Below are 22,177 nucleotides of genomic sequence, written 5' to 3' on the forward strand. Positions count from 1 at the left end.
TACAAAATATTAAATATTCAGTATTATACGACTATTGCACGGTTTGTGAATTACGATGAGTTTGATAAGTCTGATAAATATAAATATAAATTGCGTGATTTTATACGAAAGACGTTGGAGTTTCAGAAAAATGTCAAGATACTCGTGCAATATCGCACGACTCACTTACCTAAAATTGGGGACAACAAGGCTTGTTAATTGGAGGAATTGATGCAAAAAAGGCCCAAAGCAAGCGTTTCCTCATTAAGTAGGTTTATATTGTTGTACGCATATTGTGCTCAAAAACATTGTTTCCTCGAGAAATTAAAAACTTTCCGCTTAAATGTATTTATAAAATTGGTCAATGAATGAAAATCGTGGAGTGACTAAGTGACTCAGTGGTTGTAATGTTTTATTTTGGTAATACTCGTAAAGTGCTTCACTTTCAGCAACGCAAGACCAAGTATATTTTAGCCCCTGGCGCTCGCAAAGTTAGAAATAGAATGAAAATGATAATTGACGTTTCATCGGTTATTCGATCGATTGAAAGATTTGCAGAATATATACACATTCGAATGCTCGAATAAACGTGTGATACCATATGGAAGCGAGTCGCTAAAGTTGTCACATTGATCAGGTTATGCGACAAAGCATCGCTGAGTGCATGGTACTGTTATCCTTCTGTTTTTGCATCGATACATTCGGAATCCTCTCTAAATACTATAGTAATATCATGACATCTCGGTACAAGCTATCTGTAGGGAAAATGGCTGTGATTGATCCTCTGATTGAATCACTGAGTGTTATACCCGTGATTGTTCTCTTATTAATAAAATTTACTGGGAAAGATACATACGGTTATTTTATTATATTGATGAAATAAGGTACCTTCTCGATTTATAGCTTCGAAAAGGCGATATCTCGATTTTTTGTAAAAAAAAAAAAAAAAAAAAAACCAAACTTTTTTTACTAATAAAATCTCTTGTAAGATAATCTGAAACTTTATTCAAACATAGAGTATTATGAGAAAAAAAACAGTAAAAAACGATTATTGTGTTCTATCGATGTGAAATTATGTATTAAAATAAAGTTTTGAAAAATAAATTTTGTTTTTTCTAGTTTTGGGTCCAGTGAAAAATCAAATCAAATTCGTTCCACGGTAAACATTAAAAATACAATGTCCAATCGTCCGCCTATACGAAGGAACAATAAACCATGTACCGTTTATCGCGTCATAGTCGATTATTCATGCATTGCGATTGGAGCAACCTTTGCACATTTATTTGTCCTCTCACCTTTCACAAACACGTTCTCACATGATACTAGTCTCATTGGGCATCATTTCGTGAGAAAAGAGTCCAAAGTACTCCACCATATTCACGACTTTCGCACGCATACGTGGCTAGCTCGTATACGCGTTGAGCTGCACCATTAGGAGGAAAAGAAACGAACAAGAAGATGCCTGAGGAGGTGTAAAGTGAAATAGGTAAGAGGATCTCGGACGACAGATGCTGATCTTGGACGATCTTTCCCCATGGCTACGCATGCATGGATAAACGCTAAGCTGAAGTGAAACGAGGTGTGTAAGTCGAGTCGACACGCATAGTGATAGGGCTTTTTTTCCCTGTCTCATTCTCGGTCGGATGAGGTGCGTTGGATAAATGGCATTTCGGAGAGTAAAACTAGGAAAAAACAATGCGAAGCTTGCGCGGCTTTTACTTATCTGATGTGCGCTTTTCCGCGCACGACGCACATAATACTCTAGGAAGCTGATTTTTCGAGCGATACCTCCGTTAGAAAAATATTAAAATGTAATTACATTTTTATTAATAGTTTATATTTAATTTAATAATTTTTTTTGTATTAAATTAGAATAAAATACAATGTCTCTAATTTTAATTGTTAGAAATATACAAATTTCAATATTACTTTTTAATGTATTTTATCTTTGTATATGAACTAAAATATATATTGAAAATTGTGATATGTAAATAAACTGATTACCAACTATTTAGCAAAAAAAAATTTTTTGTGAGCATAGCATGTAATAAATTTTATTAAAAAATTTTTTACAATAGTAATTAAATGTCTAATAACACTGTCAGAAAAAAAAAATAAAAACACCTTTACGCGAAATTTACATCTAATTGAGTAATTTTGTAGGAAAAAAATACACAAAGAATAAATTAAAAATTAAAGTTATAAAATTTTTTTTTAATGTAAACGAAACTTTACAAGGTAGTGAACTGGATGCATTATTAATAAATTTATAGAATCGTGATCGCAAAAATTAGTAAAACTTTTTCAACACGTATACATGGTTGTTAGTAAATTTTGAATTATAAAAAACTTATACTGAATTTTACCATTTAAAAAAATTTATAACAAAAAATATTTTTAAAAATACGTACATTGTAAGTTGTTGTACATTAACTATTATTTTTATTTTATTTGAAGCTTCAAGTTGAACTAATACAACGCATTTGTATGAATTTATGTTGGTATATATCTGATGGCGTAATATTTTTATTAAATTATAGTTAATATTATTTTAGTTACAAAGTGTGTTCCACCCACTGCGGAAACCTTTTTAGAGTTTGGGTTACAACAATTTACTGTGTACTATACATAACTACAATAGCAAACATTTTTTTATCAAAATTTTATATAGTTTTCTGATTTAATTAAATATTTTCTTCTAAATTCGACTTCGTATTACATATTAATTTTTTATATTACATTACTAATTTTATTAACAAAGTGACTTCAACTGCGTGTGACTGATTGTCTAGAAATTTTTATTACTCCGGGAGCAATAACAGTTGGTTGTGTTTTTGTATGGATGTAACCCTTTTTAAATTATGCCAAATATGTATAATAAAAAATCATACTTTATATCGAATAAGCTACATACTTACATTTATCTGACGACCAGTGTTTGGTTTTGTAAATTATGATTGATAAACTGAATTTATCTTTAATCCAAATTGGATATCGCTTAAATTTTATCAGTTATTCGAAAAAACCTAACTAAACTTTTGCTTCGTGGATAAATCTGTGAGTATTGAAAACTGTGGAGTATTGAAAAGCTAAAAAATGCGGTGGCGTCGTATTCACATATTACTTACTTTACTCGATGAGATTTGCCAGGCTTATTATGAAAAAAAAAAAAAAAAACAGTTCAAGCACCTCTCGCCTCCTGCCTCGTATTTCACTCTCACGGGGTACTCGAAATACGACAAAAAACATCAAATCGTTGAAAAACCCTAACAAAAAAAATAGTTAAAGAGTATGGGAATAGGTGCTCTGGTGTGTCTCTTCCTATCCAACACGCGTAACTCTCAACTTTACCACACACTTAATTTACAAGCCTCTCCAGACAGCTTCTTTGATTTCTCACTTTAAAACCACCATCGGCAGCTAAAAGGCGCTTATCCCCTCCACCTTGAGAGAAAAAAAAGTATTGCATCGATGGGCAATAAATCGCTCGAACACGCTTATAATAGTCTTTTCCCTAAGATCAATGCGGCCGTGCGGTATTATAATTCGACACGCCGCTTTATTGTACACGCCCACGTTTTTTCAATCCATACTGTCCGCACGCATGCGATTGTTTCGCAAGCGCTAGCATTTTCGGTGAATGTCGTTTTGTATGGGATGATATTTTTTTTTTTTTTTTTTTTTTTTCCATACCAAAACACAATACATTTTTTCAGTCTGAACCATTTCACCGTTTTTTTTTTTTTTTTTTTTGAGAGAATTTCTTACTTTGACCTAATGATGGGTAAACTTTTCTTCAGCAAGTAGAGAAAAAGTTCATGGAATATCATAATCACACAACGACTTATATAAAATTTCACACACATCCAACGTAATGTTTCGTAACGGGTTTTGCAATTTTTTTTAGCTTGCAATTAATTATCCGTCATTAAAATGGAGGTAGGTATATAGTTTTTACACTTGTAAGAGATGCGCCAAAGAGATTAGGAGATGATGAATGACTCTAACAGTAATGGTTGCACAACCCGGTCGTTGCCTCTCTCGCTCTGATGGATAGAATTACTAAAAACGTTGGAGGACAAAATTCTTTGAAATTAAAAATTTTTTTTTTATAACGATTTTATCCTGATATACTTGTGTGTAAAAATAAGCCAATCGAAAAAATACATGAATAAATACCAATTTACTCCTTACAGATTCATGTCAAAGTTAATCCGTCAAGAAACGTCACGTTAATTAAACTCGAATAAATGGTAAAAGCATAGTTACCCTAAAATTACAAACAAATCATTTATACGTAGGTTTTTTGGATTGATAGGTGTAAATTGTATATAATGGATGATATTTTTCTGAAATGTAAAAGAAAAATAATACTGGGTACATTTACCGTTTAGGACCAATTTTGTTGGTAATGAGCTATACTGTCATTACTCGATGTGGAGAGTTCGACGAAAGGGCCTATTATCAAAAAAAAAAAAAAAAAAATTATTCAAGGATTAAAAAAAAGTCTCAATCATATTCTTGTAGTTATCTATTATAATGATTTTAAAATGATTATCAAACACGTAATCACTTTCCAACACACGAGACGCATAACGAGAGTCGAATCACACTCGGTAGGCGTGCGGTGCCAACAACCGAGATGTGAAACATACATGTATACAACAGTACAAACGAGGGCTAATCACAACACCCACACGTGTCATTTACATTGTGCATTACTCCAATTGATGCTTGGCATCACTCGACTATGCTCTGATACACCACGCACGTGAGATAAATCAGGGATCATAATATATATCATCATCGTGCTTGTGTATATCACATGCATCAACGAGTAATCGTACGCGTGCCCGAGACGCAATGGTGCTAATATTATATTGTAGCACAAAAGAGTTGGGCGGTCGAAATTGGCGCTGATTAAAGACGAAGAAGGCGATTTCCATCCTGGCTTGGCTGGCACAATATGCATGCACAAGAAGCACGTTTGTCCCTCGTGGGTGGGCCTAAATGTGTTGTCTGTCTCTTCGCGCGTGGGTAGCACCGGAAAGTGTAAAGTGCCCCGGTGATAGCGTGGCGTGGGCCATGACCCTGCGAATGAGGTTATACGTGTGTAATAATTATTACTCGTACTTGACATGGTAATTTTTAGGGCGAGGAATAATTTGCGTTTCACCTGAGTTTTCTTCTTCGGAGATTATCGGTTACGATCGAGATTTTGATGATGGCTGGTAGGGGTACGTCGATTGAATTTGGCAGTAATAATCTAGGGAGAACAATGCGTGTCATAGTTGACGAATTCGCAAAGAATTGTTTGTATAGTTGACGGATGCCTGCGAAAGTTAGTCGAGTTCTAGTTCAAAAGAAAAAAAAAATTACAGATCAATGGTATGAACGTCTATCTGGGACACTTTGGCATACTTACCTAGCTAAGACATTCTAAATCTGTCAATGAAGAAATTGAGGTAAAAGTACCGGTGTAGGAACGATTTTTAGTGAAGTTTTTTTTTCACGAATTTATGCATATTTATATATACATCGTGTACGTCAGACAACATGGAACATAAGGTTTAAAGACTAGGACACGATTAAGTATTATTTTTATCGATCAAAGTAAATACTGCTTTTATTGTATTGGATCAATTTTTTTAGAACAAAATTTTTTAATTTTTATACAAGAAGTAAGCTGTTTCAACAACTGAAAAAGAATTTACATTAACTGGTACTTTTACCTTATACTACTGGTAATAAGAGCATAGCTGCTAAGACTTATATCGAGATGCACAGTATAGTTATGTTGTCATTCACTATAAAAAAAAAGTCTTACGAGCGTATCATGTAAGTGTAAATACAATTTTCTCAGTATTACCCTAAACAACTACTTCTCACTCAAAGTTGAAATATTTGCACACGCAGTGTAAGATCGTGTAAAATAGTTATGTGAAATTTTTTTTTTATATGTTTACCCAGTTGGTGGAATTTCGGTTGTTCACAGAATAAAACAGATTTCTAAGATGGTTAAAAAAAAAATTATATTTGAGAGCTGTAAAGTCATCTCTCCAAAAAAACAAAATATACAGAACGAAAAAAAAAAACATCCTAATAGCTTAAAATAGAAATTATCAACAATTATCTTAACCAACTGTTTTGTGTTTAATAATAGATATCACATACGTTTTTTCACACTCGATTTCATCACCAATCGAATGCTGATATCGTGTACCTACTCATAGATCTCGACATGCATGCAATAAAAATTACAAAAAACGAGACACTGATTGCAATGATTTAAAATACGTATACATGCGTATACATCCACACAACGAAGCTGTTGTCCTGTTATACGAACGTTGATTTTAAAATACGACTTGGAATATATAGCGTTTCTCGCACTTGCTCAATGACTCCTTACTTACAGCTGCGGGGGTAATATGTTTCGCTAAGTGCCAATCGATGTTTCATGCAAATTTCTTCAGGCAAGTGATAACGTATTTTATATGAGTGTCGGGAGATGTATGTGTGATTTTAAAAACCGAACGGAATGTATGTACGTGTATTGACGTGTATTTTTATTATCGGCTCGTGCAAATGAAATCGTTGGAATATTCATATGTATATTATATCCTGCACTGCGCGTTCAACCGTTGTAACGATAAAGTTGTTACTTTCGTTATCTATCCTCGCATGATTGGTCAATAGAAATCCTTCAAAATTAAGTTCTTAGCTGTATTTTAATGAATTCAATATAAATGTACGATGAATTGGACTTATGGATGAGCTTTAACTATTTCACGAGATGCTATTTGGGTATTGACAATAAATTCACAATAAATTATGATTGGGAAAAAGCTTACAAAAGTCCAATGTGATTCTTTCAACTTTGTTGGAACTATTTTGATTCTAAAGATAAAATAACATAGTGTATTCAATTTTATGGTACAAACAATGCAGTAACAGTAAATAGCCCATATATTTAGTAATAGGGGTTGTTACTTGGTGCTGTTACCTTGATATACGTTACTTTATGTAATACGTTAATTTTTTTGAATTTTAAGGTAAAATCATTCTTGTTTAAGAGCCATGTTACAGTTGTTTAGTTAAATTACTGCAAAGTTGAGAGAAAAAAAAATCGTTTAAACCTGAAAGTTTTTTTACAAAACAATTCAGATGAAGTTTACTCAAAGATGACTCTAAAAAGTATTTTAAAAAATAAAAGAAAATTCATTTATTGTACCAAAATTTGATAAAACTTTTATAATGTCAGCGTAAAATGCTATAAAAATACCACGAATACTTTGAAAAAGTTTGTGGTCCCTCACATTTTATATGTTTATGAGTTTTTTCACATTCTTAAGAATACCTTGAAAGAAAACATTCACATATCGATAGTGGGAAAAAAAATGTTTATCTCTTAAGTACTCTCAAGTGAGTATTTTTAGCAAAATGGCTCAGGGATGCATACGATCTCGTTTTTTATTTCTAGCTCTAACTGTTTCCCTCGAATGAAATTTACGCGTTTGCATTCGTAAAAAAGACACACAGAAGCGAACTATCGTTTTTTTCCGCTCAGCGAAGAAACGAATTTCCCAAAGCTTTGTATGGCGTAAATTCGTTTTTTTCTCTTCGTGTCATCACTCTTTTGTGTGAAACGCACCACAGTTACGTCCTTTTTAGGGTGTGGAACAGAAAAAAACCGTTCGTTCACGAGAGCTGGAGGTGGCGTTGATTTTTTTTCCTTCCGCGCTTGAATTTCGAGGTGGGATTATTCGGGTCAAAGGAGTCGTGCACATAATATACTGATCCGTGAGTAAAAGGGGCGTTTCTCCGAAGCTTTAGTTCTCAAAAATTTCGTTTGACATTTTTCTTTGATACTTTTTAAACTCTCCTACACACTATCGTACGCTTTCCTGCTTGGTTAAACCGAACCACCTCACGAGTCACTGTAATGATTATAAGCACTATTGTTAAGTAAACTCAGTTATGCATCTAAAAATAAAAAACGAAGAACAATCCAGATGAATTTTTTTAATGCAGTTACCAACTTAAAGCGATAAATCATAGTCTGAGAAATTATTAATATTATTGCTTTGGTGCGTACATATAATATATGGCTTTTCACTAACTTTCGAGGACGAATTTGTAAACAGATATATTTTTCATCTACAATTACTTATGTTGATTGTGGATCTACATTTTTTTAATAGTCGTAGAGACACGCTGGTTGACGTCTTGTTGTATAAGCAGTTCAACAGTCGAGAAGGTTTGTTTAAATAATGTTATGCTTGTACAATAATTTGCGTAGAACACGTACGGATAATAATGTTGCGAGAATGTAATATGAACGCACAGGCTCACACGTAACGATGTGTACACTAAAGACTGTCATTATAACATTCCAGTTTTGTTATTTATCGATTCGTCGAATGCGGTCTCTCTCGCGTAATTGACACTATTTATTTGTTTCTAATTATTATATCACACGAGCATTCTTCGCAAGCAATTCTAAGTAAACAAGATAAACATTACTTGAGACATTTATTTAGTACTTGTACAGGCTAATTCTATTTGATTATCATGAAAGAGAAGAATATCATTACTCTCGTAGAAGCATCAATTAATAAAATAATATATTTAATTTTGTTCTAAAGTTTTCAATTTTTTTACCCATCATAGAAAGAAAACTTTTTTTTTACTTACTACAGTGGTCTCTTAGAGTTCAATGAAATTTTAATTTATGGTTTTCTTATACTTAGTATCTTTAAAGAAAAATCGTCTTCGGATTACGTCCTCATGAACATGTAATTAGAAATATTCATTATTAATTTTAACTGAGAAATACTTTGGTAGAAATACAACCAAAAAATATACCCTACTACGGAAATAACAGAAATTTTTACACAAGTACAAAACGCACGTACTTCACAATGTTGTACCCAGATATTTGAGATAAATCGAATGAACATGTGTTGAACACAACGATAAAAATGTGCAAAAAAAAGACAATAGTGAGCAAAATCAGAGTACAAAGTATATGAACTTTTATTCGTCAATTTGGTTGCTGGATTCATTTTGTAGACATGTGTTTTCGAAATAAAAGTGATCTTAAAAGTTGTTTTATTTCTAAATAAACTTTCTTATTCTTGTCAAAATATAAAACAACCGAATTTGGCTCTTCGAAAACTTATTTACGAGTCATAATTACGCAGTTGGTGTTTCCCACTTTTTTTACAAGTCAACTTTTATTCGCATTCTTCAGAAGCAGAAAAGCAATATCTCTGAAACTTTTCGCCTTTACGGCTTTCTTCGTCTGGTTTGTTTTATTTCACCGCGATCACTTGCGCCTCATAAAATATATACCGAAGGGAGGTCCCGGTATGCGCACATCTTTTTAACGAGCCTCCTGCTTATAGCCCATACCCTCTCTATTTTTCCCGAATGTTTGTGTGTACATGTATCTACAGGTACTCACGTTGCGAGCTTTGTTTCTGGAAATATGAAATGTGTACACCTAACACTATTTTTGTATCCATAGAAAAGATTTTTCAAAAAACAGAGGAGAATTATTACAGCCATACAATAGAGTAAAATCATCCCTTGAAACTTCGCAATTTGTTGGTGAAACAATTCGTTAAACAAGAGTTGTTTTTTTCACGTAAAATTGTCGTTTTGCACCATCAAAAGTTATTTTATCATAACGAAAGTAAACGGATTTTATTGGCCTTCATTTGAAATAAAATTAATTTATAAACAATTTAACGATGTGTTTAAGTATTAAGGATGTCATGTAATTTTACAATATTGTACATATAGACATTGTGAAATACTATTTACACGAGATATTGATGAATAAGTGTAAATTTGATCTAAATCCTATACATAATTATACTGAATTTAAACTTTGTTCAAAAATCAAGAAAAACCTTTTAAAAAATGAACAAAACATGTGAACCAAAAACTTGTTGAGTTTTAATTGAAAAATGAAATATCAGAAATGTATGTTTTTTTTTGTTTTTCAAACACGATATCATCCAACTGTTCCCTTTTACCTCGATCCAGGGCTCGGGTCGCGATGAGGTGGCACGGCTAGCCAAGGCAATAAAAACACAGTGGGCGACCAGGCAGCTGCGTCATCAACAACGACGACGACGACAGCGTGGGCACAAAGGGCACGTCTCCGGGCGAGGGAGGAAAGCGTCCTTCCGGCCACTAAACGATGGGCCGCCGACAATGGCTGACGGTGACAACGAGAACGACGACGGCCCTGCTGTTGCTGCTCCTGAGTCTGGAGCCCGGAAGCGGCAAGCGTGCCGAACCTGCTGATTTGCCGATCGAGGAGGCCTTCGGTGGAGGCGCCGGCCAGCGCAAGCCTCCGGGGAGCTATCACGGGAGACCGGCCGCTCCTGGCTCCGGAGTCACGGGTGCCGGGACGCAGGCTAACACGCCGTACTTGCCCTATCTCCAGAGGGAAAGGAAGCCCAACATTGTGCTCATTCTCACGGACGATCAGGATGTTGAGCTTGGTTAGTCTGACTCTTTTTTTTTTTTTTTTTATCCATCAACGACTCATGGTTAGCCTAAAAATTGGACCTAAAAAAATGCTGTACCGAGTATTGTCGGCCTAAAAAATAGTGGAAAATTTTACGATACTTTTTTTATAGCTATTTTTTATAGGAGTTGTGCTAGAGAAGTGAAATTGTAAATGCATAACACGTTTTGCACAGATGTCTCGAAAAGTGTGGGATTTAGTGATCTTTCGAGCTAAAAGTACATTTACACTTCACGATGTTTAAAGATAAATTAGTTTTGATTTCTCTTAATGTCCGTCATTATATAAATTTTATTAGTTTGTTATATGATGAACCCCATGACCTTACTATTAAACTTATTCTGATCAATTTTTACATATTTTTTATAATTTCTGTCCTTCACCGTTTTTGATACAAAAATTACTTCGAAATATCTATAAAACTGTGTGATGCATTGATAGTTACATACCTACGTCTCTTAACATTATCCCATAAAATCTATAAAATCGTACGTATTTTATGTTTGAAATATGCCATTATAAAGTACAGTTCTACAAAGGAATAATTTTATTTAACGTTAACGTAATTTTTATACGGACTTTCGTCTTGTAATTTCTATAACTCTATATATAATTTTGCTACCGTATTATACTGTTACGATTTGATACGTTGAATTTTTTTTATTTTATTTTTTTTATTAATCACTGAACAACAAATAATAGCGCTTCAGTAAATTAATTTGTAAAATAGGAATATTAAAAAGAGAAATTTGTTAGTTTGTCATATCAAGCATTTTTAGGTTGAAAAATTTTGTTTGATTATACCTTTGGAGCAGATATTTTTATTTTCCAGATGATTTTGATAGTTTAAAAAAAATTTATAGATGACAAATTATCATAAACATGATTAAAATATTTTATGCTACTTTCACAAATTTTTAAAATTTAATTCTAATTTTTCTAATTTTTTTTTTCACGATTTGTTGTGTCAAAAAAAAAAAAAAAAAAAAAAAAAAAACGTTTAAAGTAATTTATTTGTAAGCCCTGTGGTCTTGATTAAACAATTTTCTAAAATCCCAAGAATGTTAGAAATCATCAATATTTTTGATTAAACAACCAAATGGCTTGAGAAAAAATTTGTAGAAACAATATTATATTTTTAAATAATTCAAAGAATATGAAATTCATTGGTTTATAACATTATTACTGGTTTTTTTTTATGATCCTGCAGTTTTTTTTTTTTTTTTTTTTATGATCCTGCAGTTTAAAAAAACTGAGATCAGTTTTTGAGATTGGTGGAAAATACAGTAAAAAAATTCAAATATTTGAAAAAAATAATACCACCAACTCACTTTATTACTCATAGAAGTATGTGAAAGATAAAAATCTGTATGTTAAAGCTGTGCTAAAGAAAAACATACTACTGATTTTTGGACACTCAGACCTGGTGTTTTTTGTAGAACTTCAGGTACTCTAAAATACACTTAAAAAAAGACGTATCTATATTTATGTACCTGAAAATCCAAGAAACCTTTTTGACATTCGGAATCACTGGTTTATTTTGCCCCATAGAGTACCGCAAAAATAAAAGGAAAAAAAATCAAAGAAAAAACCGCGTAGTAGATAATTCTTCGAACGAGTAGCCATCGCAAGTCCACGTACAACTCAACTTTACATTATATGCATAAAAATTCCACCACATGACATGAAAAAAAAAAAAAAAAAGTGTTTCTCATTTGTCCACGTTTAAGGCTCCCTGAACTTTATGCCGAACGTCCTACGCCGAATAAGGGACGAGGGCGCGGAGCTACGCCACGCATACGTGACGACGCCGATGTGCTGTCCAAGCCGTAGTTCCTTGCTCACCGGCCGCTACGTTCACAACCACGAGGTCTTTACCAACAATGACAACTGCAGCAGTCCCCAGTGGCAACGCGAGCACGAACCGCATAGCTTCGCTACCTACCTCAGCAACGCCGGCTACCGTACTGGTTAGTATTGTATCAGTGCATTGTGTACAGCGTTTACACTAAAATGAGCTGTTACTTTTATCAATGAATTTTGAAATTTTCCTCAATTTTTTTTTTTTTTTTTTTTTTTTAGTTATTTATATTGACGTAAGATATATGTGTACCATTGTGTGCTCGATCCAATTAATGTGGCCTCAAGATAGAATTGGGAATTAAAAAAAAAAAAATTTAACTGAATAAAATGTTGCATATTTAAAAATAATTTTCAGAATATTTTTACGCTCAAAATTTTTATTTCATCCAATTTATTCTACTTTTACTTTTCATCAAAACAACTTTCAACAGTATTTCGTTTATAACTCTTTTTTTTAACGCTGACTTTAGATTATTTCATAAATCAAACGTTTCTTGACGTCTAAGAATAGCGTAATTTAAAGTATTAATTACACTATTTTCTCTAGTTTTAAAGTGACGATCATTTAGAAAGTGTAAAAGAAAAAGAAAATGCTTTTTTGATAAGCACTACTGTAACGACACTTGTACTGCCAAAGGCTTACTACTAAATCTTGGATAATGATACTTTGAGTCCATCACCCGAGCCACTTGTGAATCTTTGCATTTAAAATCATAAAAGACAGACCAGAGCCAACTGGCACGTACTTACGTAAAATTTATTTCATTCATTTAACTGAACTACCTACATACTGCATAAATATATAGCTCGTTTTTTTATCTCTCAAAGCAAAATGTCAATTCAATTAAAGACCAATTGAAACCAGATTATCGAACCTAATTAAAAACGTAGAATACTTGACAAATTTCACTAAAAAAATCAGTATTCCGGTAATAAACGAACCCAACAGCTTGAATATTTCATAACGAGGTCGACAAAAGTATCTATATGTACAGCACTTTTTGGAAAACGCGCGAAATGATGTTTGTTCGCACTAAATTGTAGTACATTCCGACGTTGCACGGGATCGATCAACAATGCACAGTTTCCCGAAATACGCAGAGGGCCTCGTGCCAGATCTGACTAAGCAATCAAATTTTACAACAGCCCCTAACCCAGTTCTGAAACTTCACCCCGGAAACGGTGCACCGGCCAATCGTAACTATCATGCGCTTTCCCAAAGCGATCTTTGACTTTGCGCAATTGGGATTCCCCCGAATCTCTGTATCTTTCACTCGCAAACCGTTATAAATAAGAATCGGCACGGAATCCGTAAAAAATAATACAAAAGTACAACCACGTCGGGGTCACGGCAAAAGTCGGCTTATAAACTTGAGGTATAAAATACTTTAGCCCGCACCGTGAGAAAGACGAGGAAAAAGAACACGCGAGCTGAAATTAATGAAGACGAAGTAGAAGACGTGTAAAGCTTGGCGCAAAGAAGCAAAAATTGATTCCCCAGAGGATGAAAAAGGGGCAATAAAAAGTGTTGCCACGTTGGATTTATGAAACGAAAAAGCACGACCTGGCTTTAGACAACATACCCGGCAGGGCAAGAAGGGGGGAGTAACAATGTTGAAGTTTGCTACACGCGCTCGGGTCACCCACACACACGCGTGCGCAATCCGCGATACGTATACACATGAGGTACAGAGGCTGACTTTTCGACCAAGTTGGTCGGTACGTATATATATATATATATATATATATATATATATATATCGAGCTGCAATTCAACAGCTACCCCACCACTGTGTACGTACGTAATAGGCATACTCGTGTACGAGCACAATGGCCTAAAATAGGCCGCCTGCCTCGTAAATATCAATTTCACCCTTATCGCGCTGCCGCCAACACACCACGCACACCCAGTTGGTCTAATAATCAAGTATTACATACGTATACGTCGGAGGCTTTCTCTCCTTTGCATGAGCGAAAAATAAAAAACAACTATCACCCCCCCTTCCCTTGAATCTGCTGGTATTATTGGTATCGTCTGGCTCGAGAAAGTGAATCGTCGCATCTGCGGGGGCTCAATTATATTTACTTCGTCGTGGCTTGGCTGGCTCTTATCTCGCATTACTCACTTGTCATGCATCGCCGCTAATTTATCCTCTGTATATGTACGATTCGCGTGCTTTTTGTCGATTTGGAGCGAGTCTGTGACATTGTGGCTTCGTGCACGAAAGCTTACGAAAGGTTTTCGATGGATTATTGTCGACTTACCCAAAGTTCGTTAATTAGCGATGTTTTTCTTGCGATCATGATACTTTAATTATTTAATGTAGTCTTGTTCTTTTAACTTTAGTTGATAACGAGTGTTCAAAAACCAAGGGCTTTTTGCCATTAAAATTCAACCGTAATGTTTATTAAAGTACTTGAGCAATAAGTATATTATAAACCACTTTCGATGTTAGAGCTGACATATTGAAAAAAAATGTTTAGAAATTTTATAAATCCAAACAAAGATGGTGATTTTCGATTAGATGTATAATTGACAAAATCGGGGCTCACCGAATTATTTTTTTATCACAATGTAGACCATTAAAAACCCTCACTTTTGTTAACTGGACATATTTTATATTTTCATCCAACTAATCAAATCTTACGATTATATTGTTGTGGATATTTTTTATTAAAAAATTTTTATTTATAATTTTCATCAAAAAGTAAACAAAACAGCCCACCACGTATTTGACAGTTTTCACTTCAGAGTTAATCGTCTGAAAAATTAAATAAACATAATACGCACGAGTACAGTGAAAGACAGGTCATCGATGGATGGAGAAATTGAACTGATCTAAACTGATCTGTACTTGCAAAAACAAAATAATTTAAAAAAAAATGAGAGTAACGCGTTTATACTACGTTGCATTTTCACCCATAAAAAATGTTTCCTACATAAATATTTTTAACTGACCTAGAAGTAGGTTAAAAACTGATTACAAGATTCCCTCGATTCCGCTACTAATAGCATAATTAGAAAAGCCAATTAGATAAAAGTGCATAAAAGTGCATCAAAGTCCGGTGACTTGGAACTTTGAAAAATCAACCCCTTGATCCAATTAACGATCTCTTTTGATAATTTTCTTGTCCACAAAATTTTAATTTTTTCCCAAGATTAACACAAGAATAATAACAATATGGTCGATGGCTGATTGCAGGTTACTTCGGCAAGTACCTGAACAAGTACAACGGCTCGTACATACCACCGGGTTGGCGCGAATGGGGTGGCCTAATCATGAACTCGCGCTACTACAACTACAGCGTCAACATGAACGGGAAGAAGATAAAGCACGGCTTCGAGTACAACAAGGACTATTATCCGGATCTGATAGCCAACGACAGCGTCGCCTTCCTCAGGCAGAGCAAGCACAATTTCGCCCGCAAGCCCGTCATGCTGGTGGCCAGCTTTCCCGCGCCCCATGGACCCGAGGACTCGGCACCCCAGTTCTCCGACCTGTTCTTCAACATCACCACCCATCAGTGAGTCATTCCATATATATCCATTACATACATATATACTCCTCTTCTCAGCAATTCGGCTTTACTCAGCCTTTTCTCTCCTCCTTATCTAGTGTTCACCAATTAAATGACGATGCTATCTTTTTTTTTTTCATCTTTTTTTTTTACTTAAAAATAGAGCCTGTCGTATCGATTTAAAACTGGTCGAAGAATGTTGGTCTTTAAGATAGCTTACTGGTCGATTTATTTATTAATAAAATAAATAAAATAATGCAAGCGCCAATCGACACACAATCCAGGGCACTCACTGGTCATTTCAATAATTAATAAAATTTGTTAATTAATAACGCTCGAAAAGACACTTTAGTTGGCCAAAGATTTTATTTTTTAATCGTTTCGATGTTTTTCCATTTTAATACAAGAACCTAACTCGAACTGTCAATCGTAGATTTTTTTTAAAAGATATGTTTATATTGAAATATATAATCTTGTTTTAAAAAAATCGTTTTCGTACGTACAAGTGAAATTTTCATCATTTTTTTTCATGGTGGGCTTATTTTCTGAATCTTTTAATGTTACTATTGCTTTTAACTAATGTATTATTTGATAAAATTGATGTTACCACACCTTGTACATCTAAGAGGATATCATTTGTTTCAATAAAACTTGATAAAAGTATCAGTTACACGCGAAGAGAGAGCTACTTGATATTTTGATTCACGTTTTTTACGCAAACATTAGGAATAATTGGTTTTTTATTTATAAAATTTTTATGAATTCTCTTGCATAAAGTAATTCCTCCAAACATATATAAAATTTTTGTTAAGTATTTGTGCGACTTGGGCAATATTACATAAAACTTGAATATTATTAACATAAAATCCGTTTAAAACACAGTGTACATGAAATGTATGTTTAATTATAAACAAAACTTTTCTCTTCGTACTTAATTGATTTTCAACAGTTTACCCAATAAACTTTATGTAAAAACTGTATGGATATTGTATAGAAGCAGGATCTTGTGAGAATCAAAGACCTATTAATATTAAATTCAGCGGAACAACGATAAATTTCAAAAGAGGTGAGCCACATACAGGAGAGCCACCCATGATTTATCATACCCATGCTGGCGAACGAACCATTATTCATTTTTTGTGCATCAAAGTGACTCATGATATGGACACTACTCGTATAATCACATTTAAATTCAAATGCACAAAATAAGTTAACAGTATTGCGTCTATGAAGAAAAAAGACTTGAGAGAAAAAAAAAAAAAAAAAAAAAAAAAAAAAAAAAAAAAACATGAAAATTGATAGTCTTCGAGGTGTCAGTTGACAAAACAATGCAGGGGCAAAAATATGAAAGCAGAGCCGTAGAGGGTACATGTAGTTATGCATCTTTAGTGCGTGACAGTGGTAAGCCTCGTAACTTACCTCATCCACGTCGAAGGCCTTCCCAACGAATATAAGTATATACGAATGCAGGTACAACATAAAATCCTTGAGCTATAGTCAAGTGCGCCTAGTGCGTGTGTTACTCTATACATATACATTGGTGTGGGTTTGAGAAAAAAAAGGAACGAAAAATCTAGCGGTGCGCCGATGGAAAACGATCCGTTGTCTTGGTGGTTTTGCCAGACGCTCTGGCGACGACGAGGAGGAGTACATTGTTAGAGTATGAGGTAGAGAAGGGGGAGTCTGTTGGTCGTCGAGGCACACGTACGCGTGACTGAGTGATTATTTCTCTTTCTTTTTCCTTTTCTCCCTATACACTCGTACTCTGAGCGATGTATATTAATTAAAAACTGCGTACAAGCTGTATACACCGAGTACCACCATCGTAATTAGGAGTATGGTAAAATTTTTTTGTAAAATATCTAATACCTCTGAGGAATGGCATATTACAATCCTATAAGAGAAATACAATTATCTACTTAAGTCAACAGGTTTGAGATTTGAATAGGGACTATGGATTATTACAAAAGTTAGATGCTTATAAGTATCTATGCTTTAGTTTAATTGTCATTTATTACAAATGTATTAATCAAGTTCGTACGAAATATATTTGTATTTGGTTTACTTATTTGAAATACGTTTTACAACACTAATGTCATCAATGATTTGTTTAAATTTTTTTTCTTAAACCACAAATATTTCTACTGCATGGGTCAAATGAAATGTTTTAATTAATTTTTTAAAACATTAATGTAATCGATGGTTAATTGTTATGTGTTTTATAAAATGCAAATATGTTTCTAATTATTGGAGCTATAAAGAAATTGTATTAATGATTTTTTTTTAATAGTTAAATTTTTTGTTTGTAGTATTGTAATTCAAAAAATATAATTGAATTGCTTTTTTTCCAATTTTTATTAGTTCATTCAAAATAAAATAAATTGAAATAATTTCATATTTTAAATATTAATTAAAATATAACAATAAATAAAAGCACAACATTTAATTGCAACGTTCTAGTTAAGTGAAATTATCAACAGAACAAATAATTTTACATTGAATATGAATAAAGCATACAAATAAAAATTATTTAAAATTCTTCAATTACTGTCCATTCATAAGTATAAGCAGCAACAGTTACTTTCTTTTTATAACAGATGATAAATTAAGCTTTTAGAGACAAAACTGTATCGTAAGTAATAAAGCTTGCCCCATACCTCCCTTGTACCTCTTCAGCTCCATAGCTAACATATTACTTACAAACACGCGATTGTCAGCTTTTCCTTTTCTCTCAAAAGAACGTGTGCAACCTTGCGGTGACAATAATCGTTAATCAGAGCAAACGATCACGAGCCTGTAGTGTTTATGGTATATTTTATACTTATATATTGTATATATTATCATTACACTTACCACATTGGCGATTATGTTTCGAGCTTGCGGTGCGATGTGCACGTATGTTGGCTCAGACTTTGAAGTGTACGATTGAACGAGTACTTCTATCTGCATGAAGATTCTAATTTTTGTCATGAAGCTCTCCAATTATGCTTCACTAGCTATACATCTGTTTACCACAGCTTTGAGTTAATTCAATGAAATATAGAGTGCATGCTGCTGTTGTCTTCGAAATCGGAATTTGAGGTTTCACCTAACGTTTCAAAATTAGGTTTTATTATTTCAGATTTTTATGACTATCCATTCGTTTGTAAATTAAGACTTTCATTACTGCGCGCAGTTTTGGGTCAATGTGGAATTAAAACAAGTCTCGCATGAATCTTTCAGAATTTATACTGTGTATTTTTATGACTATCATTAGAACTCCAAAATTATCAGTTATAAATGTATTTATGTTCCACTCTGAAAATAAGATTTTTTAATTAATTTAAATAACACAACAAATTTTGATAATAATTTTTATTGGACAAAGAAGCGAATGTTAGAAACTTCTCTTACCAATCCAATCAGTTTTTTTAATTTATCCAAAAACTTATTGAATAATTAAACTTATTTAGGCATTTTTTAAAATATTTTATTAACATAGTACTTAGAGTTCAACAAAAATGCTATTATCGAAATACCTACATCGTATTTTTTTTACGTACGCGACAATTCAGAACAAACCTGATTTTTAACAGCACGTATGTTGTAAAAAACGAGATTCATCGTTTTATTATTAAAATTTTTTTAAATATAACTATTTTTTTCTTGAAGTTATCAAGATCAAGAATTCACGAATAAGTTGGCTCGGCCAACTCGTTTCTGGCTCCCAAAGTCTCGTGTATGAGTTTTAAAAAAAAGAAATAGAGTAAAGAAAGGGAACTTAAATGAAAAAAAAAAATTGCGCTCGAGTACCACGTCAATAAGCCTTGCACACAAGCGAAATAACGAGAATTGCAGCAAAAAGAAATGGCTGAGAAAATGAAAAACAGAACAAAAATATGACGAAAAGTCGGACAAACCTAAAAAATTGAGAGAAAGCAGCGCAAAGAGGGTGAGAATGTATTGTATAGGAGAATAAATACTTTGAAAATGTTGACGTACGAGAGGGCACAGCAGCGAAAAGTACATTATATTATCGCTTTAAGTACGAAGAACATTTTTTTCTTCTTTTGAGTTACGACTATTTCACGTGGACATTAATTTTTATACATCTTAACTGAAGAATTTCAATGAAATTAAATTTACATTTTGTAAGTTCATTTTCTAAATATACAATAAATTTTTTAAATATAAATTAATATTTTGATGACGTTTAATCAATTTTGACATGAAATTTTACTTAGTTATTGCATTTAATTAAAACTCGTGTTAGAAATGTTCATAAATTCGATTATTTTTCTATGAATTATAGTTTATTAGATAATTGTATTTAAAATTGGAATTTTTTTTTTTTTTGACAGTCAAATAATTATAAATTTAATAATATAAGACTTTTTTATTTTTATATTTACAAGTTAATTATTAAATTCAATTACCTTACTTATGGAAATTTATAAACATTTAATGAAATTTAATAAATTGAAAGTAAACTTTATAGTGGTTGTGCCTTTGTGTAATTTTCAAGTGCATGTAAAGTTACAAAATTAACAAATCAAATATAAATGATTGCCAAAAATGTCAGTAATTTCAACGGTTCTATATATAATATTCCATTGTGCTATCATGGCGAAAAAATCGCTGAAAAATGTATCCAGACGCGTAATATCCTAACTAGGTATTTCAAGTATTTACATCACACACAAGCGCCGACCAAAATTATTGAAAACAGGCGTTTCCTTCCGAGAACAAAATTTCCATGCAACTTTCAAAATTCAAACGACGCAAAATTTGACCCGATTTTTCCATACTCCCGTGCCTGCTGAGAAAGTAACAAATTTGTTCGGCATTTATCAACGGACACACGCACGCGTAATCCACAAGTGGTGAAACTTACGCATATCGTCGGGAGAAAGGTGAAGGGAACCCAAAGAAAAATGAAAAAGTGGCTACTACGAAAATACTAATACTTGCAGCCCGAACAGGACAGCTGCAGCTACTTTGGTGGCGCTGTGTTACGTAAGTATACGCCAGTCGAGTCGCTTTTTATCCGTCACCACTTCAAACGTGTGAAATATGCGCGCGAGAGACGACTAAGTACACAGCTTGTGTATACGTAGAGATTCAAATGACGGATTGCTGTTTGTTCAGGAAAACCTCACATCGAGCCGTGGGTTATTGGACTCGGCGAGTCTCGGCTTATGAATCGTCTGTGTGTATATTATACTCTTATTCATGTGCTTCTCTATACGTTTCTGCACAGGTGGATAAATCTCGTCGCCTTGGGCTGTACTTTCGTATATGTACTATGGGTGTAATTTATTCCGCTGTGCAAATTTTAATTGTACAAACGCTCATTTACAAGTAAACCTTCATGGCTTACAATTTTTAGCTCCATTTAATTTCATGTATAAATAGATAAAACAGTAATTACTATTTTTAATATTTTTCAAAATACACAACATTTTTGAGTAAAAACTTTGTCTTGTTAGAGGGATTTTAACACAATTTTTTTTTTTTTTTTTTAGATACACAAACCTACTGTAAGTCACGAAACATAGTAACTATAAATATTTCACAATAAAATTTGTGAGCTTTAGAGTCGTATTAAAAATTATTAAAAATTACAAAAATCTTCCCCAATATATTTATAATTTAAATATCTTTAACCTATGATGCATAAATGTTGCACTATTTTAAATCGTCACTCTTTTACAAAATATAACACCATTCAGAGTTTAACAAAAATTGAATGCAACTCTAGTTGCCCTTTAAAAGGACGTTATTTGCCTGGAACCAACACTTTCTCGCTCTCTTTCAAAAATTTGTCATTGGCGGATCAACGTTGACCAAAGCAGCCAAAAAATTTAGGAAAATAATACACCTTAATGGCAGAAAGAGAGTAAAAATAAATACAAGCCTGAAAAGACCATTGGTTTTCGACAACCTACCATAAGCACCCCCAATCTAGGCACGGGGATCGTTATGGAGTGCCGCGCAATTAACCCGAAATAGAGATAAGAAAGGAGGAGCGAGGGAACCGAGAACAGCGAGAATACAGCTCGAGACGAAGTGGAACAATGCGAGTGTACGATAGTTTACCCAATGTACGTATCGCGTGTTGAACATTACCTACTCTTGCACGAGCAAAGTTGGAATTGCAGATGTAGGGGGTTGTAGTTTCGAAGCAAACTATACGTATTTGTCTGTCGGATGGGCGTTTTCTTCGGAATTGTATTTCCTCGACGCATTTCAAAAACAACTATAAGCTCCAAGATTGAGCTTAAGGATCTT

At 33.4% G+C, this 22,177-nt stretch overlaps 1 protein-coding gene across 1 annotated transcript in view; it reads left to right on the forward strand.

Annotated features, from left to right (window-relative positions):
• Nucleotides 1-22,177, forward strand: part of Sulf1 (Extracellular sulfatase Sulf1) — a 64,124-nt gene that overhangs the window by 27,069 nt on the left and 14,878 nt on the right. Inside the window, exons 2-4 of the mRNA XM_089591268.1 lie at nucleotides 10,036-10,499; nucleotides 12,256-12,495; nucleotides 15,592-15,913. Of these exons, the coding sequence (XP_089447394.1) occupies nucleotides 10,193-10,499; nucleotides 12,256-12,495; nucleotides 15,592-15,913 (869 nt within the window). The 5' untranslated portion in view covers nucleotides 10,036-10,192. The remainder of the gene's footprint in view (nucleotides 1-10,035; nucleotides 10,500-12,255; nucleotides 12,496-15,591; nucleotides 15,914-22,177) is intronic.

This window comes from Copidosoma floridanum, unplaced genomic scaffold (assembly GCF_036245765.1).
Source record: "Copidosoma floridanum isolate Cflo_tuat_1 unplaced genomic scaffold, Cflo_Japanese_pri ptg000013l, whole genome shotgun sequence".
In the NCBI taxonomy this organism is placed as follows: domain Eukaryota; kingdom Metazoa; phylum Arthropoda; class Insecta; order Hymenoptera; family Encyrtidae; genus Copidosoma; species Copidosoma floridanum.